Source organism: Cololabis saira, chromosome 15 (assembly GCF_033807715.1).
Source record: "Cololabis saira isolate AMF1-May2022 chromosome 15, fColSai1.1, whole genome shotgun sequence".
In the NCBI taxonomy this organism is placed as follows: domain Eukaryota; kingdom Metazoa; phylum Chordata; class Actinopteri; order Beloniformes; family Belonidae; genus Cololabis; species Cololabis saira.
In genome coordinates, this window is record NC_084601.1 from 43,891,346 (window position 1) to 43,910,807 (window position 19,462).

At 43.6% G+C, this 19,462-nt stretch overlaps 1 protein-coding gene across 1 annotated transcript in view; it reads left to right on the top strand.

Annotated features, from left to right (window-relative positions):
* The window catches only part of trappc9 (trafficking protein particle complex subunit 9), a 242,784-nt gene that overhangs the window by 107,490 nt on the left and 115,832 nt on the right, over positions 1-19,462 (top strand). Inside the window, exons 18-19 of the mRNA XM_061742257.1 lie at positions 10,493-10,614; positions 12,916-13,058. Of these exons, the coding sequence (XP_061598241.1) occupies positions 10,493-10,614; positions 12,916-13,058 (265 nt within the window). The remainder of the gene's footprint in view (positions 1-10,492; positions 10,615-12,915; positions 13,059-19,462) is intronic.

A 19,462-nucleotide genomic window follows, 5' to 3' on the forward strand; every position in this document is an offset into this window, starting at 1 on the left:
GACCTTTAACTGGACTAATGTCAGACCTCTAACTGGACTAATGTCAGACCTCTAACTGGACTAATGTCAGACCTCTAACTGGACTAATGTCAGACCTCTAACTGGACTAATGTCAGACCTCTAACTGGACTAATGTCAGACCTCTAACTGGACTAATGTCAGACCTCTAACTGGACTAATGTCAGACCTCTAACTGGACTAATGTCAGACCTCTAACTGGACTAATGTCAGACCTCTAACTGGACTAATGTCAGTCTAACTGGACTAATGTCAGACCTCTAACTGGACTAATGTCAGACCTCTAACTGGACTAATGTCAGACCTCTAACTTGACTAATGTCAGACCTCTAACTGGACTAATGTCAGACCTCTAACTGGACTAATGTCAGACCTCTAACTGGACTAATGTCAGACCTCTAACTGGACTAATGTCAGACCTCTAACTGGACTAATGTCAGACCTCTAACTGGACTAATGTCAGACCTCTAACTGGACTAATGTCAGACCTCTAACTGGACTAATGTCAGACCTCTAACTGGACTAATGTCAGACCTCTAACTGGACTGATGTCAGACCTTTAACTGGACTGATGTCAGACCTCTAACTGGACTGATGTCAGACCTCTAACTGGACTAATGTCAGACCTCTAACTGGACTAATGTCAGACCTCTAACTGGACTAATGTCAGACCTCTAACTGGACTAATGTCAGACCTCTAACTGGACTAATGTCAGACCTCTAACTGGACTAATGTCAGACCTCTAACTGGACTAATGTCAGACCTCTAACTGGACTAATGTCAGACCTCTAACTGGACTAATGTCAGTCTAACCGGACTAATGTCAGTCTAACCGGACTAATGTCAGACCTCTAACCGGACTGATGTCAGACCTCTAACCGGACTAATGTCAGACCTCTAACTGGACTAATGTCAGACCTCTAACTGGACTAATGTCAGACCTCTAACTGGACTAATGTCAGACCTCTAACTGGACTAATGTCAGACCTCTAACTGGACTGATGTCAGACCTCTAACTGGACTAATGTCAGACCTCTAACTGGACTAATGTCAGACCTTTAACTGGACTAATGTCAGTCTAACTGGACTAATGTCAGACCTCTAACTGGACTAATGTCAGTCTAACTGGACTAATGTCAGACCTCTAACTGGACTAATGTCAGTCTAACTGGACTAATGTCAGACCTCTAACTGGACTAATGTCAGACCTTTAACTGGACTAATGTCAGTCTAACTGGACTAATGTCAGACCTCTAACTGGACTAATGTCAGTCTAACTGGACTAATGTCAGACCTCTAACTGGACTGATGTCAGACCTCTAACTGGACTGATGTCAGACCTCTAACTGGACTAATGTCAGACCTCTAACTGGACTGATGTCAGACCTCTAACTGGACTAATTTCAGACTAACTGGACTAATGTCAGACCTCTAACTGGACTGATGTCAGACCTCTAACTGGACTAATGTCAGACCTCTAACTGGACTAATGTCAGACCTCTAACTGGACTAATGTCAGACCTCTAACTGGACTAATGTCAGACCTCTAACTGGACTAATGTCAGACCTCTAACTGGACTAATGTCAGTCCTCTAACTGGACTAATGTCAGACCTCTAACTGGACTAATGTCAGACCTCTAACTGGACTAATGTCAGACCTCTAACTGGACTAATGTCAGACCTCTAACTGGACTAATGTCAGACCTCTAACTGGACTAATGTCAGACCTCTAACTGGACTAATGTCAGACCTCTAACTGGACTAATGTCAGTCTAACCGGACTAATGTCAGACCTCTAACCGGACTAATGTCAGACCTCTAACTGGACTAATGTCAGACCTCTAACTGGACTAATGTCAGACCTCTAACTGGACTAATGTCAGACCTCTAACTGGACTAATGTCAGACCTCTAACTGGACTAATGTCAGACCTCTAACTGGACTAATGTCAGACCTCTAACTGGAATAATGTCAGACCTCTAACTGGACTGATGTCAGACCTCTAACTGGACTAATGTCAGTCTAACTGGACTAATGTCAGACCAACTGGACTAATGTCAGACCTCTAACTGGACTAATGTCAGACCTCTAACTGGACTAATGTCAGACCTCTAACTGGACTAATGTCAGACCTCTAACTGGACTAATGTCAGACCTCTAACTGGACTAATGTCAGACCTCTAACTGGACTAATGTCAGACCTCTAACTGGACTAATGTCAGTCCTCTAACTGGACTAATGTCAGACCTCTAACTGGACTAATGCCAGACCTCTAACTGGACTAATGTCAGACCTCTAACTGGACTAATGTCAGACCTCTAACTGGACTAATGTCAGTCCTCTAACTGGACTAATGTCAGACCTCTAACTGGACTAATGTCAGACCTCTAACTGGACTAATGTCAGACCTCTAACTGGACTAATGTCAGACCTCTAACTGGACTAATGTCAGACCTCTAACTGGACTAATGTCAGACCTCTAACTGGACTAATGTCAGACCTCTAACTGGACTAATGTCAGACCTCTAACTGGACTAATGTCAGACCTCTAACTGGACTAATGTCAGACCTCTAACTGGACTGATGTCAGACCTCTAACTGGACTAATGTCAGACCTCTAACTGGACTAATGTCAGACCTCTAACTGGACTAATGTCAGTCCTCTAACTGGACTAATTTCAGTCCTCTAACTGGACTAATGTCAGACCTCTAACTGGACTAATGTCAGACCTCTAACTGGACTGATGTCAGACCTCTAACTGGACTAATGTCAGACCTCTAACTGGACTAATGTCAGACCTCTAACTGGACTAATGTCAGACCTCTAACTGGACTGATGTCAGACCTCTAACTGGACTGATGTCAGACCTCTAACTGGACTAATGTCAGACCTCTAACTGGACTAATGTCAGACCTCTAACTGGACTAATGTCAGTCCTCTAACTGGACTAATGTCAGACCTCTAACTGGACTAATGTCAGACCTCTAACTGGACTAATGTCAGTCTAACTGGACTAATGTCAGACCTCTAACTGGACTAATGTCAGACCTCTAACTGGACTAATGTCAGACCTCTAACTGGACTAATGTCAGACCTCTAACTGGACTAATGTCAGACCTCTAACTGGACTAATGTCAGACCTCTAACTGGACTAATGTCAGACCTCTAACTGGACTAATGTCAGACCTCTAACTGGACTGATGTCAGACCTCTAACTGGACTAATGTCAGACCTCTAACTGGACTAATGTCAGACCTCTAACTGGACTAATGTCAGACTAACTGGACTAATGTCAGACCTCTAACTGGACTAATGTCAGACCTCTAACTGGACTAATGTCAGACCTCTAACTGGACTAATGTCAGACCTCTAACTGGACTAATGTCAGACCTCTAACTGGACTAATGTCAGACCTCTAACTGGACTAATGTCAGACCTCTAACTGGACTAATGTCAGACCTCTAACTGGACTAATGTCAGACTAACTGGACTAATGTCAGACCTCTAACTGGACTAATGTCAGACCTCTAACTGGACTAATGTCAGACCTCTAACTGGACTAATGTCAGACCTCTAACTGGACTAATGTCAGACCTCTAACTGGACTAATGTCAGACCTTTAACTGGACTAATGTCAGACCTCTAACTGGACTAATGTCAGTCTAACTGGACTAATGTCAGACCTCTAACTGGACTAATGTCAGTCTAACTGGACTGATGTCAGACCTCTAACTGGACTAATGTCAGACCTCTAACTGGACTAATGTCAGACCTCTAACTGGACTAATGTCAGACCTCTAACTGGACTAATGTCAGACCTCTAACTGGACTAATGTCAGACTAACTGGACTAATGTCAGACCTCTAACTGGACTAATGTCAGACTAACTGGACTAATGTCAGACCTCTAACTGGACTAATGTCAGACTAACTGGACTAATGTCAGACCTCTAACTGGACTAATGTCAGTCCTCTAACTGGACTAATGTCAGACCTCTAACTGGACTAATGTCAGACCTCTAACTGGACTAATGTCAGACCTCTAACTGGACTAATGTCAGACCTCTAACTGGACTAATGTCAGACCTCTAACTGGACTAATGTCAGACCTCTAACTGGACTAATGTCAGACCTCTAACTGGACTGATGTCAGTCCTCTAACTGGACTAATGTCAGACCTCTAACTGGACTAATGTCAGACCTCTAACTGGACTAATGTCAGTCTAACTGGACTAATGTCAGACCTCTAACTGGACTAATGTCAGTCTAACTGGACTAATGTCAGTCTAACTGGACTAATGTCAGTCCTCTAACTGGACTAATGTCAGTCTAACTGGACTAATGTCAGACCTCTAACTGGACTAATGTCAGACCTCTAACTGGACTAATGTCAGACCTCTAACTGGACTAATGTCAGACCTCTAACTGGACTAATGTCAGACCTCTAACTGGACTAATGTCAGACCTCTAACTGGACTAATGTCAGACCTCTAACTGGACTAATGTCAGACCTCTAACTGGACTAATGTCAGACCTCTAACTGGACTAATGTCAGACCTCTAACTGGACTAATGTCAGACCTCTAACTGGACTAATGTCAGACCTCTAACTGGACTAATGTCAGACCTCTAACTGGACTAATGTCAGACCTCTAACTGGACTAATGTCAGACCTCTAACTGGACTAATGGCAGACCTCTAACTGGACTGATGGCAGACCTCTAACTGGACTAATGTCAGACCTCTAACTGGACTAATGTCAGACCTCTAACTGGACTAATGTCAGACCTCTAACTGGACTAATGTCAGACCTCTAACTGGACTAATGTCAGACCTCTAACTGGACTGATGTCAGACCTCTAACTGGACTGATGTCAGTCTAACTGGACTGATGTCAGACCTCTAACTGGACTAATGTCAGACCTCTAACTGGACTAATGTCAGACCTCTAACTGGACTAATGTCAGACCTCTAACTGGACTAATGTCAGTCCTCTAACTGGACTAATGTCAGACCTCTAACTGGACTAATGTCAGACCTCTAACTGGACTAATGTCAGACCTCTAACTGGACTAATGTCAGACCTCTAACTGGACTAATGTCAGACCTCTAACTGGACTGATGTCAGTCCTCTAACTGGACTAATGTCAGACCTCTAACTGGACTAATGTCAGACCTCTAACTGGACTAATGTCAGTCTAACTGGACTAATGTCAGACCTCTAACTGGACTAATGTCAGTCTAACTGGACTAATGTCAGTCTAACTGGACTAATGTCAGTCCTCTAACTGGACTAATGTCAGTCTAACTGGACTAATGTCAGACCTCTAACTGGACTAATGTCAGACCTCTAACTGGACTAATGTCAGACCTCTAACTGGACTAATGTCAGACCTCTAACTGGACTAATGTCAGACCTCTAACTGGACTAATGTCAGTCCTCTAACTGGACTAATGTCAGACCTCTAACTGGACTAATGTCAGACCTCTAACTGGACTAATGTCAGACCTCTAACTGGACTAATGTCAGACCTAACTGGACTAATGTCAGACCTCTAACTGGACTAATGTCAGACCTCTAACTGGACTAATGTCAGACCTCTAACTGGACTAATGTCAGACCTCTAACTGGACTAATGTCAGACCTCTAACTGGACTAATGTCAGACCTCTAACTGGACTAATGTCAGACCTCTAACTGGACTAATGTCAGACCTCTAACTGGACTAATGTCAGACCTCTAACTGGACTAATGTCAGACCTCTAACTGGACTAATGTCAGACCTCTAACTGGACTAATGTCAGACCTCTAACTGGACTAATGTCAGACCTCTAACTGGACTAATGTCAGACCTCTAACTGGACTGATGTCAGACCTCTAACTGGACTAATGTCAGACCTCTAACTGGACTAATGTCAGACCTCTAACTGGACTAATGTCAGACCTCTAACTGGACTAATGTCAGACCTCTAACTGGACTGATGTCAGACCTCTAACTGGACTGATGTCAGACCTCTAACTGGACTAATGTCAGACCTCTAACTGGACTAATGTCAGACCTCTAACTGGACTAATGTCAGACCTCTAACTGGACTAATGTCAGACCTCTAACTGGACTAATGTCAGACCTCTAACTGGACTAATGTCAGTCTAACTGGACTGATGTCAGACCTCTAACTGGACTGATGTCAGACCTCTAACTGGACTGATGTCAGACCTCTAACTGGACTGATGTCAGACCTCTAACTGGACTAATGTCAGTCCTCTAACTGGACTGATGTCAGACCTCTAACTGGACTAATGTCAGACCTCTAACTGGACTGATGTCAGACCTCTAACTGGACTGATGTCAGACCTCTAACTGGACTAATGTCAGTCCTCTAACTGGACTGATGTCAGACCTCTAACTGGACTAATGTCAGACCTCTAACTGGACTAATGTCAGACCTCTAACTGGACTAATGTCAGACCTCTAACTGGACTAATGTCAGACCTCTAACTGGACTAATGTCAGACCTCTAACTGGACTAATGTCAGACCTCTAACTGGACTAATGTCAGACCTCTAACTGGACTAATGTCAGACCTCTAACTGGACTAATGTCAGACCTTTAACTGGACTAATGTCAGACCTCTAACTGGACTAATGTCAGACCTCTAACTGGACTGATGTCAGACCTCTAACTGGACTAATGTCAGACCTCTAACTGGACTAATGTCAGACCTCTAACTGGACTAATGTCAGACCTCTAACTGGACTAATGTCAGACCTCTAACTGGACTAATGTCAGACCTCTAACTGGACTAATGTCAGACCTCTAACTGGACTAATGTCAGACCTCTAACTGGACTAATGTCAGACCTCTAACTGGACTAATGTCAGACCTCTAACTGGACTAATGTCAGACCTCTAACTAACCTAATGTCAGACCTCTAACTGGACTAATGTCAGACCTCTAACTGGACTAATGTCAGACCTCTAACTGGACTAATGTCAGACCTCTAACTGGACTAATGTCAGACCTCTAACTGGACTAATGTCAGACCTCTAACTGGACTAATGTCAGACCTCTAACTGGACTAATGTCAGACCTCTAACTGGACTAATGTCAGACCTCTAACTGGACTAATGTCAGACCTCTAACTGGACTAATGTCAGACCTCTAACTGGACTAATGTCAGACCTCTAACTGGACTAATGTCAGACCTCTAACTGGACTAATGTCAGACCTCTAACTGGACTAATGTCAGACCTCTAACTGGACTAATGTCAGACCTCTAACCGGACTAATGTCAGACCTCTAACCGGACTAATGTCAGACCTCTAACTGGACTAATGTCAGACCTCTAACTGGACTAATGTCAGACCTCTAACTGGACTAATGTCAGACCTCTAACTGGACTAATGTCAGACCTCTAACTGGACTAATGTCAGACCTCTAACTGCACTAATGTCAGACCTCTAACTGGACTAATGTCAGACCTCTAACTGGACTAATGTCAGACCTCTAACTGGACTAATGTCAGACCTCTAACTGGACTAATGTCAGACCTCTAACCGGACTAATGTCAGACCTCTAACTGGACTAATGTCAGACCTCTAACTGGACTAATGTCAGTCTAACTGGACTAATGTCAGACCTCTAACTGGACTAATGTCAGACCTCTAACTGGACTAATGTCAGACCTCTAACTGGACTAATGTCAGACCTCTAACTGGACTAATGTCAGACCTCTAACTGGACTAATGTCAGACCTCTAACTGGACTAATGTCAGTCTAACTGGACTGATGTCAGACCTCTAACTGGACTAATGTCAGACCTCTAACTGGACTAATGTCAGACCTCTAACCGGACTAATGTCAGACCTCTAACTGGACTAATGTCAGACCTCTAACCGGACTAATGTCAGACCTCTAACTGGACTAATGTCAGACCTCTAACTGGACTAATGTCAGACCTCTAACTGGACTAATGTCAGACCTCTAACTGGACTAATGTCAGACCTCTAACTGGACTAATGTCAGACCTCTAACTGGACTAATGTCAGACCTCTAACTGGACTAATGTCAGACCTCTAACTGGACTAATGTCAGACCTCTAACTGGACTAATGTCAGACCTCTAACTGGACTAATGTCAGACCTCTAACTGGACTAATGTCAGACCTCTAACTGGACTAATGTCAGACCTCTAACTGGACTAATGTCAGTCTAACTGGACTAATGTCAGACCTCTAACTGACTAATGTCAGACCTCTAACTCAGTGGTTCCCAACATTTGTTCCTTGTTCCTCCTACTTGTGTCTAAGACCAGCCGGGCCCCCGACCCGTACGTACTAGCAGCAAAAGTGTAAAGTGATTCGTTACAAACCTTTAATTGAAAACATTAACATGAATTATGTTTTTTTTATACATTTCTCTTTGGTTTAGCCTGTACTTTGTTTTTCTCACCTTCCTTTTGTGTCACCAATGTATAAAATACACACAAAAAATAATTGCAAGGACATAAAAATATTTCAGAAAAATGTCTCTTTTAATATGAGAACAACATTTTTTTAAATTTTTCCTTTAACAACCTGTCGGAGTAGTAGTAAGATTAAATGTTGAATAATGATATAATAATACGTTTTTAAGTTTTTATCCTGATAAATAACATAGTATTTTAAAATGACTAAAATATATTTCTAATTGGGTTTGTACAGACTTGGATTACTGTATTCCATTACAGTAGGTGTGTTATTGTCATGTATTTAACATGTGCAAATATAATTTTTACAACTGCATATCCTCAAAGCAGACAAAGATTCGCGCCCCCCCAGAGATCTCTGGCGCCCCCCGGGGGGGGAGGACCTCAGGGGGGGAGACACTGGTGTAACTGGACTAATGTCAGTCCTCTAACTCACTGGTCCCCAACCTTTTCTGAACCACGGACCGGTTTAATGTCTGACAATATTTTCATGGCCCAATCTAAAGGTGTAGTTGATAAAAACTAAATAAAATGACAAGATCAGCATTAAAAACTGTGGGATTTTCTGTATATTAATAATAATAATGAATAATAATAAAACATAATTTTCGAAAAAATAAAATAAAATAATGGAAATTGTAAATTACCTTTTAATATGAGTATTTCTATAAATGTGTTTTTATGTTTTTATGTCTCATTAACGTTATTTAAAGCCAGGCTTTTAGTTTATTTATTAAGGAGACCGATATTTAGTGCTTTTATTTTGAAGGGGTCTCGCCGAGACCTTAGGGTAAAAGTTTAACGGCAGAAGAAAGTGTGTCAGGAATGCTAAAGTGGAGCCTAACTGACACAAAAAGCACCTGCTGATAAGGATTTGTTTTCTTTGCAAATGTTATGCCGTATTTATGTACATATTGAGTTTGGTTGTCAGACCTCTAACTGGACTGATGTCAGACCTCTAACTCAGTGGTTCCCAACATTTGTTCCTTGTTCCTCCTACTTGTGTCTAAGACCAGCCGCCCCCGACCCGTACGTACTAGCAGCAAAAGTGTAAAGTGATTCGTTACAAACCTTTTAATTGAAAAAATTAACATGAATTATGTTTTTTTATACATTTCTCTTTGGTTTACCCTGTACTTTGTTTTTCTCACCAATGTATAAAATACGGACAAAAAATAATTGCAAGGACATAAAAATATTTCTGAAAAATGTCTCTTTTAATATGAGAACAAGATTTTTTAACATTTTTCCTTTAACAATCGGAGTAGTAGTATGATTAAATGTTGAATAATGATATAATAATACGTTTTTAAGTTTTTATCCTGATAAATAACTTAGTATTTTAAAATGACCAAAATATATTTCTAAGTGGGTTTATACAGACTTGGATTACTGTATTCCATTACAGTAGGTGTGTTATTGTCATGTATTTAACATGTGCAAATATAATTTTTACAACTGCGTATCCTCAAAGCAGACAAAGATTCGCGCCCCCAGAGATCTCTGCCCGGACCCCAGGGGGGGGAGGACCTCAGGGGGGGAGACACTGGTCTAACTGGACTGATGTCAGACCTTTGATATTGATATATTGTTAAGGTGGTAGTAGAGTAACTTTGTTATTGATGTTGTTAAGGTGGTAGAGTAACTTTGTTATTGATGTTGTTAAGGTGGTGGGAGGATCTGAGAGGTTGACTCCACCTCCTGAAACCGTCTGCTATGAACATGGCTGTAAATAAGTGGTTGAAAAGGACAATTTCATGCAAAACTATGTCCCAGTCATGTTTTTACGACCTAGAGAAATGATGGTGTACAAAGTCTGTTTGGTCCAAACCATCTCAGGTCGGTTCAGCCCGGTCATTCTGAGATAAGTATCGGTTAGAACTGACCAGTCCAGACGCTGCTCGGCATCGTGGGTCGTCACAGCTGGCTAACCCGTCTCCACCCCCTGATTCTGTGGTTCTGGTTCTGTGGTTCTGGTTCTGATCCTGCTTCTGTTTCCTCTCCAGATGGCATCAGTATCACGGGTCTCCCCATCTCCAGCCCGCTCCGTCAGGTCCTCAAACCGGTCCGGTCCGACAGCAAGACCCTCGTCGGAGACCCGGCCAAGAACGAGTACAGCCACGTCAAGGTGAGGAACCGGGGAACCGGACCTGGTACTGGAGCTGGTACCGGTGAGGGAACCGGGGGACCCGGCCTGGTACCGGAACTGGACTCGGTCTCCCCATGGAGGCTGAGCTGGTCTCTGGGGGGTCGCAGTGTTTATCTATTGATCGATCGATCGATCGTTGTATCTAATCTGTTCGTTCGTTCGATCGATCGTTCTATCTAATCTGTTCGTTCGATCGATCGATCGATCGTTCTATCTAATCTGTTTGTTCGTTCGATCGATCGATCGTTCCATCTAATCTGTTCGTTCGATCGATCGATCGTTCTATCTAATCTGTTTGTTCGTTCGTTCGATCGATCTATCTAATCTGTTCGATCGATCGTTCTATCTAATATGTTGGTTCTTTGATCGATCGATCTAATTTGTTCGATCGATCGATCGTTCTATCTAATCTGTTGGTTCTTCGATCGATCGATCTAATTTGTTCGATCGATCGAACTAACAGATTAGATCGATCAAACGACCGATCGTTCTATCTAATCTGTTTGTTCGATCGATCGTTCTATCTAATCTGTTTGTTCGATCGATCGATCGATCGATCGATCGATCGATCGATCTAATCTGTTGCTTCTTCAATCGATCGATCTAATTTGTTCGATCGATCGATCTAATTTGTTCGATCGATCGATCGATCTAATTTGTTCGATCGATCGATCTAATTTGATCGATCGGTCGTTTGATCGATCTAATCTGTTCCTTCGATTGATCGTTCTATCTAATCTGATCGATCGTTCTATCTAATCTGATCGATTGGTCGTTTGATCGATCTAATCTGTTCCTTCGATTGATCGTTCTATCTAATCTGATCGATCGTTCTATCTAATCTGATCGATCGTTCTATCTAATCGATCGATCGAACGGACGACTTTGAGCTTCGTTTTCATGTAACCGAACGGCCAAAACGCAGAAAAACACCAGCGTTTTTGCTACGTGGAAACGGAGCCTCAGACAACTTCAACAATTCGTCCGGGGGTTCGGACGAACTGATGCACAGGAAGTTCAGAGGCTTCCTGCCTTCCAGCTGGACGGCGGGACGGCGGGCCGTCCCTGCACGTCCTCCACAGGAATTAAAACATTCAGTTATTTCTGGGCTGGTTCTAACCTGCAGCTCAGATCTGGTAGTTTTATACAGAGACTCTCCAAACCTCTTCTGTCCTGATCCAGACCCAATTCTACCTGCTGGTGTGTCCTCAAATCACCTGAGCATCTCAGCAGAAACCTGCATGAACCTGATGAACCTTTCAGAGCCGGAGGGGGGGTGGGGGGGTACCGGAGGGGGGGCTGTAGGGGGGGTTAGCAGCAGTAGCAGCAGCTCCTGGGTGGTTAATCAGATGCAGACTTGACTCGACTCGGCTGCTGCTTCTATTTTTAGCTCCGTTGCTGCTCCGTCTCTGCAGAAGCTGCTGAGCTACGATGCAGATATTTATAACCTGCTGGAGGCAACAACAATGATAACAACAACTACGATGACAACGATGGCAACAACAACAGGCTGTGTTTGTTTCCTTCACCTGAAACTGCATCTTCAGGTCTGGAGTCGGTGCTGATGAGAGAACGATGCTCCAGCTCCTGCTCGGTGACGTCAGGGTTTCAGGTTGTGATGAGGATCGGTATAAATCAGTGTAAATCAGTGAATCTTGTGGGAGTTGTTTACTCGATGCTGCAGCTTATTCTGGCCGTAAACAATTCAATAAAGTTTTAGTGGAGCGTCATGGAGCCGGGTCTCTGGTGAGAGATGGAGGTTGAGATCAGATGCAGGTGGAGATCAGAGTTTGATTCAGGCCTCCCCCACACCGGACTCATCGGATCTGCAACGATCCAAGTTTTACTTTTATTTATTTAGTCTCTGGTTTGAGAGACGTGATCAGACTCCACGTCCTCCTTCTCATTGTCCCCCGACAGAAATGAACGAAGGCCGACTCAGTGAGACGCCGTGGAGACGTTGTCGTCCTTCACTGCTCAGTCTCTACACCCCATAATAATAATAATGTTTTTATTCTGGCTCAGCTTCGTCCTTGGACCCCCCAGACCAGGACCCCCCAGAACCCCCAGACCCGCCACCCCCGGTCACGGTGGTCCCTGACTAACAAGTGGTTTCCCTCCCAGCTGAAGGGACCTGGTCTAACCTCCTCCTCTCTCCTTCCAGACCCTGGAGGCGGTTCTGAACTTCCGGTTTTCTGGTGCATCAGGGATGAGTGGGGGGTTCTGGAGGGTCAGGGGGGTCTGGATTCTGGATCTTTAACCTCCCCCTTCTCCCTACAGACCCTGGAGGCGGTTCTGAACTTCCGGTACTCTGGAGGACCAGGAGGATCTGAAGGTTTCTACAGGGAACTGGGTCTGGGGGTCCACGTGGACCTGGAACCCTCTCTGTTCTTCACCCGGGTCAGCACGCTGCCCGCTACCAGGTAGGAACCCTGTATGACCCGGTCCTGGTCCTGGACCTGGTCCTGGTCCTGGTCCCTGCTCTCTCTGAGACATAAAGAATATAAAAAACATAAAAAAATACCATTAGATAACGGAAAGGTGAAATCCTGCAATCTGATTGGTTGTTAACTGTGGATTCACAGTACATCCAGGTGATCGCCGCGACTTTGTGGCGCTCGAAACCCGGAGACTGTTGGGGGGGCTGATAAGAGGGGGGGCTGGGAAGGCGTTGAGTTGAGGGAGGTGTGTGTGGTTATCAGTAAGTGTGTGTGAGCGGTAAGTCTGTGAACTTCGCTCAGAGCTGCTCTCAGCCAGTGTCCTTGATGTTATCAGACGGCTCGGTCAGTTCTGAAACAGGTCCACAGATGTTCCTGAGAGGGGAGGGCTAGTGGGGGCAGAGTCACCTTGTTTACATTCCACCAGAGAGATTGTGACCAGAGCGATCGGCCAAACCGCTCTCTCAAGGGAAGATTATAGAATCAACAATTATATTGAAAAACAGGCAGCCTCAGTAATTTTCCATCTGCCTTTTAGTCTCTGGTTCATCAATGGCGACTCCAAACGGACAAATTTGTGATCAATTCCCGCCAAGCCGAGCTTCCAACTTCTCCAAGGTCTTCTCCATCTTGCCAATGAGCTCAAAGACGCCGCCAGCCTGCTATTCTGTTCAAGAATCGCATCCAGCTTACGGCTTTGCTCTCCCAGCGTTAAAGTCTGAGTGTTGATCACCTTGCTTGATCCTTCAGCCACGTCCGGCAGCTCTGAAAGAGCCAGAACAGCTGTTGGCAACTTACGTGTTTGTCGGTACACCAGGAATCCCCCTCCCCCTATCAAGAGAAATCCTGCTATCATAAATCCTTATATATGTATAATGATGTGATTGGTTGTTAACTGTGGTATAATGATCTGATTGGTTGTTAACTGTGGTATAATGATCTGATTGGTTGTTAACTGTGGTATAATGATCTGATTGGTTGTTAACTGTGGTATAATGATCTGATTGGTTGTTAACTGTGGTATAATGAGTTTATACCACGGCCTGGCGGGATGTATAGCTTAAATATTGATATTTAATTTTTAATATATATATATTAAACTCTCCCACTCTGTTAAAAACGTCTGCTTGACACCAGAGATATTTTATAGCGGATGGTTTGTTTCTTCAGTAAATCCAACCATCGACTCTGGAAACACCAGTTACAGGTTTGGATGAGGTGAAAAACGATGAGTCAGCGTTTGTTTAGTGTGAATAACGATGAGTCAGGGTTTGTTTTCCTGCATTTATCTGTTTCTGCAGAAACATAGAAACATAAAAACACATTTAGCTCCTTGTCTTCTGGTCCGTTTCTGCTCTTTCTGCTCATAGATGCAGCGCTGAGTGATTTAATTGATTTTCTTTTATATGATGCTGCACCACATCGGGGGGGTTGGTACTATACAGTAGTATTGATACGTGATCAGCAGAGCCGGGCCTGAGCAGCTTCAGCAGCAGGTTCTGCTCTGACCCGGTTCATTAGCCCAATCAGAGAATCTTCTGCCTCCAATCAGCTGCTGATTGGCTGTAATTACTGGGAGATGAAGGAGAGCAGACCTGGAGGAGGAGGAGGAGGAGGAGAGGGAGAGGAGGAGACTGCTGCACGGCCTCCTCTCTGGTGTCGGGGAGTCAGAGTTGGATCTAATCACTGATATTCATTCATCTGGACCAGGATCATCAACCCGCGGCTAGTTAGCGCCGCCCTGGTGGCTCCTGGAGCTTTTTCACAAATGTTTGACCTTTTTTTCTTCCTTTTTCCTTTCCTTTTTAATCTAGACATTTCAACTTTTTTCTCGACATTTCGACTTTTTTCTCGACATTTCCACTTTTTTCTCGACATTTCGCCATTTGACTTCATTCTAATACAAGACTTTTCATTTTTTGCGGCTCCAGACATATTAGTTTTTTGTGTTTTTGGTCCAATATGGATCTAAAACATTTTGGTTTCCAACCGCTGATCTGGAGGAACCAGAACTCAACCAGTGACGTAAAGACGTGGCTCCTCTTAGTAGAGCTGTGGAAAAACAAACTGGTTCTCAGCTGGTTCCCAGTTGAACCAGTTGTGAACCAGCACCAGAACCAGCCCTGGAACCGGTTTGGTGGAAAAGGGGTACCAGGGGCACCAGTCTGTTTACAAGCAGAAAAAAAATAATCTGTTCATCACCGTAATCTTACTGTTCATTACCGCAACAGGCCTCTACATTACACGGTAATGAAAGCTACACATTACGGTAATGAATGACATTTACCTAAGCTAGCTTAAATTGTCAGTATGCCATGATGACTCAGCCAAAATATTTCACCAACAGTTTGAGCTCCCTAATACCTTCTTTACAGTAAACTATCTAATCTATAACTTTTCAAGAACAGGAACTATTACACATTACGGTAATGTTCACCTATGGTGTGGAAATAGGCAAATATAAGGATAAACTTAACAATTAACAGCATAAGAATATGTCAAACAATCCTACCTTTGTCCTCTCTTCTTTGTGGTGCATCATGGGTCAAAATAACTTTATTTAAAAAAACACTGATTATGAGAGGGCCGTGAACACTAATGAAAGCTGCATCTTCAGACACTCCATTTTTGTCAAATATGTTTTTATACATAGTAGGAAACCATTATATCTTATCATAATCTGTTAAATTATACAGTTTTGAACAAATGTATATTCATTTTTATGAACTTGCTTGAATATTTATAATGCTAAATTGAGGTGAAACCATGACATTTTTCTTTGGACGCATTACGGTAATGAATTTGCGACTCCTAAATCAGTTAAAAAACATAAAAAATACTATTTTGCTACCAAACCATGAACTGTGCCACATAATAGACATAGTGAATTTTCAAATAAAAGTTAATTATTTCAAGATTTTATGAGTATGTCTCTAAAATCTTCTAAGACATAGCTTAGGTTGGCTTCATGAGAATCACCCTCTGGATCTCAGACCGGATCCAGACCTTTTAGGGACTGAGGTCTCATCTCCGTCTCCGTCTCCTCCTGGTTCAGACTCCGACTGGCTCATTACTGACAATCAGAAGCGTTTACTGCTAGCGTAGCCCCCGGTTAGCAGTGCAGCTACGTTATAAACCCCCACCGGCTCCAGGTTTGATGTGGGACATAAAAACCGTCATCTGTCCGGCGTCGGCGGGTAAAAATAGCCGGCGGTCGTTTGGCAGCCCTTAAATCCAGCGGCGCTGATGAAGACGCTGCTTCCTGCTCGCGGGGAGGAAGTCCATCTGTTTCCATCTGTTTCCATCTGTTCCTGCCAGAGCAGAGCGTAAAATCAGCACTTATTGATTACAGTTTGCAGAACTAATGGAGGTGTGAGCCTGGCGCTATTGATGCTTGTTTATTTTTGCCCCCCCCCCAAGGCACGTCCATTTTTACTGCCGTCCCTCGTCCTCCCGGCCTCCATTCACGGCATCGATACGTGTTTATTATTCAGGTTTCTGAGGAGGAGAAACATAACGGGGTGGAAGGTTTTCCTGGATACATTTATGTCTCATAAAAGCAAGTGTTTCAGACTTATACCCCGTTGCCACGTAGCTAAAACGGTGGTGTTTTCCTGCGTTTTGGCCGTTCGTTTACACGAAAACGAAACTCAAAGTCTCCAAAAACCATCATTTCTGAAAACTCCGGCCAAAGTGTAGATTTTTAAAACCTCCGTCTTCACGTTTGCTTGTAAACGGAGAGAAACGGACATTTATTCTTCAGAACGTCACATTATGAGACAGAAACGTCACCAGCGTCATGAGTGACACCTGTGGTTACAATTAGTTTGTTCACCGTCTGAAAACAGGGGTCCACAGATGTTCGTGGGAGAGGGGAGGGTTAGTGGGGGCAGTCACCTTGTTTACATTCCACCAGGGAGATTGTGACTGGAACAGTGGTCCAAACCGCCCTGTCAAGGCCAGATTATAGAATCAACAATTATATTGCACAGAGAACAGACAGACTCAGTAATTTTCCGTCTGCCTTTAGTCTCTGGTTCATCAATGGCGACTCCAATCAGACGAATTAGTGATCAATTTCCGCCAAGCCGAGCTTCCAACTTCTCCAAGGTCTTCTCCATCTTGCCAATGAGCTCAAAGACGCCGCCAGCCTGCGATTCTGTTCAAGAATTGCATCCAGCTTACGGTTTTGCTCCCCCAGCGTTAAAGTCTTGGTCGCAGAGCTTATCCCTTCAGCCACGTCCAGCAGCTCTGAAAGGGCCAGAACAGCTGTCGACGACTTACGCGTTTGTCGGTAGACCAGGAATCCCCCTCCTCCGATCAAGAGAAATCCTGCTATCATAAATCCAATTATGAAGCATCTTCAACGTCCTCAACAGACAGAATCCTCAAACACAACGGTTTCCAATGTTTCCAGGAATCCATTGTGTATCCAGCAAAAAATGTCCCATCGGGGCAGGAGGGCTCCCTTACCCCCTGACTTCTCGTCGCAAAAATTTGGTCAATTGTGCTGAGAAACCAGTTAATCAATTCCATGATTGTAGAGTTTCGGAGGAGTGAAAAGGAGAGACTCTGAAGATGAGACAAACAAAAGCAGTAGCAGGGCAGATAGAGGAGGGAGAGGAGCAGAAAAGCGTCCGCCGTCACACTTAGAAGTAACTCCACTTCTCTGTCACTCCAAACCAAAGACTCTGGTTCATCTTGGAAGTAACTGGAAGTTACTCGTGTCATTTGTTGATGTTTTTTTCCAGGATTCTGATTGGCTAGCATGACTTTATCTTCTGGTTACACTGCCCCCTGTAGGTTTGGCTGCTCATAGCACCTTAACAGATATTTATACAGGTTCCTGGAAATGATGGGGTTTTTATAAACGTAGAGGGGGAAATATCAGTTTTTGAGAAATTTTGAGACATTTTGAAAAAAAAGACGAAATTTTGAGAAAAAGGTCGAAATTTTTAGGAAAATTCGAAATTTTGAAAAAAAAGTCGAACTTTTGAGAAAAAGTCAAAATTTTGAGAAAAAAGTCGAGAAAAAAGTTGAAATGTTGAGAAAAAAGTCAAAATTTTGGGAAAAAAGTCGAGAAAAAAGTCAAAATTATGAGGAAAAAAGTAGAGATAAACGTCAACATTTTGAGAAAAAAGTCAAAATTATGGGAAAAAATTCAACATTTTGAGGAAAAAGCTGAGAAAAAAGTCAAAATTTTGAGAAAAAAGTCTAAATTTTGAGAAAAAAGTCTAAATTTTGAGAAAAAAAGTCGAGAAAAAAGTCAAAATTTTGAGAAAAAAGTCAAAATGTTGAGAAAAAAGTCGAGAAAAAATCAAAATTTTGAGAAAAAAGTCAAAATGTTGAGAAAAAAGTCGAGAAAAAAGTCAAAATGTTGAGAAGTAACTCCACTTCTCTGTCACTCCAAACCAAAGACTCTGGTTCATCTTGGAAGTAACTGGAAGTTACTCGTGTCATTTGTTGATGTTTTTTTCCAGGATTCTGATTGTCTAGCATGACTTTATCTTCTCGTTACACTGCCCCCTGTAGGTTTGGCTGCTCATAGCACCTTAACAGATATTTATGCAGGTTCCTGTAAATGATGGGATTTTTATAAACGTAGAGGGGGAAAATACGTTTTTGTAAATCCCTGGCTACGTGGAAACGTGGCCTCAGACTAGACGTACTGCTGAATTGACTCTGGGCTGCAGCAGCTTCCAGGAATACAGATTCCTGTCCAGCTCGGTCACAGCTCCACCAGAGCAACAGAGAGGTATTGATCTGCTCCCCAGACGGAGGATTTGCTTGGTTTGCTCTGAACAAGGAGGCAGGTTGTTTACGCCGAGTGTCTGAGTCCCGGCCGTCAGTCGGTTCCTGCTCTGAGCTGGAACTCACGTCTCTGAGCTGGAACTCACGTCCGACTGGAGACAAACAGTTTGAGAGTCTCTGGCCGAGAGAATGATTTATTTATCCTGCTCTCTCTCCGAGCGGCGGCTGGAATACTGATCTGGAGGATTCAGGGCGGCGACTCAGTTCATGACAGAACCGGACTGGAGGCTGGATCTGGAGCCCGTTAGCTTATCTGGTGCTTAGCCCGTGAGCTACGAGGCTGCTGCTGCTCTGATTGATTACCCTGATTGATCACCTCTGATTGATCACTCTGATTGATCACCTCGGCCGAGCGGTTCGGCCCATAAATCAGCCCGTTTATCACGTCTGTCAGCTGAGATAACGAGACGATTAAGAGAAACACGGGGAGGCCTCCGAATACACGCCTCTGAATATACGCCTCCGAATATACGCCTCCGAATATACTCCTACGAATATACGCCTCTGAATATACGCCTCCGAATATACGCCTACGAATATACTCCTACGAATATACTCCTACGAATATACGCCTCCGA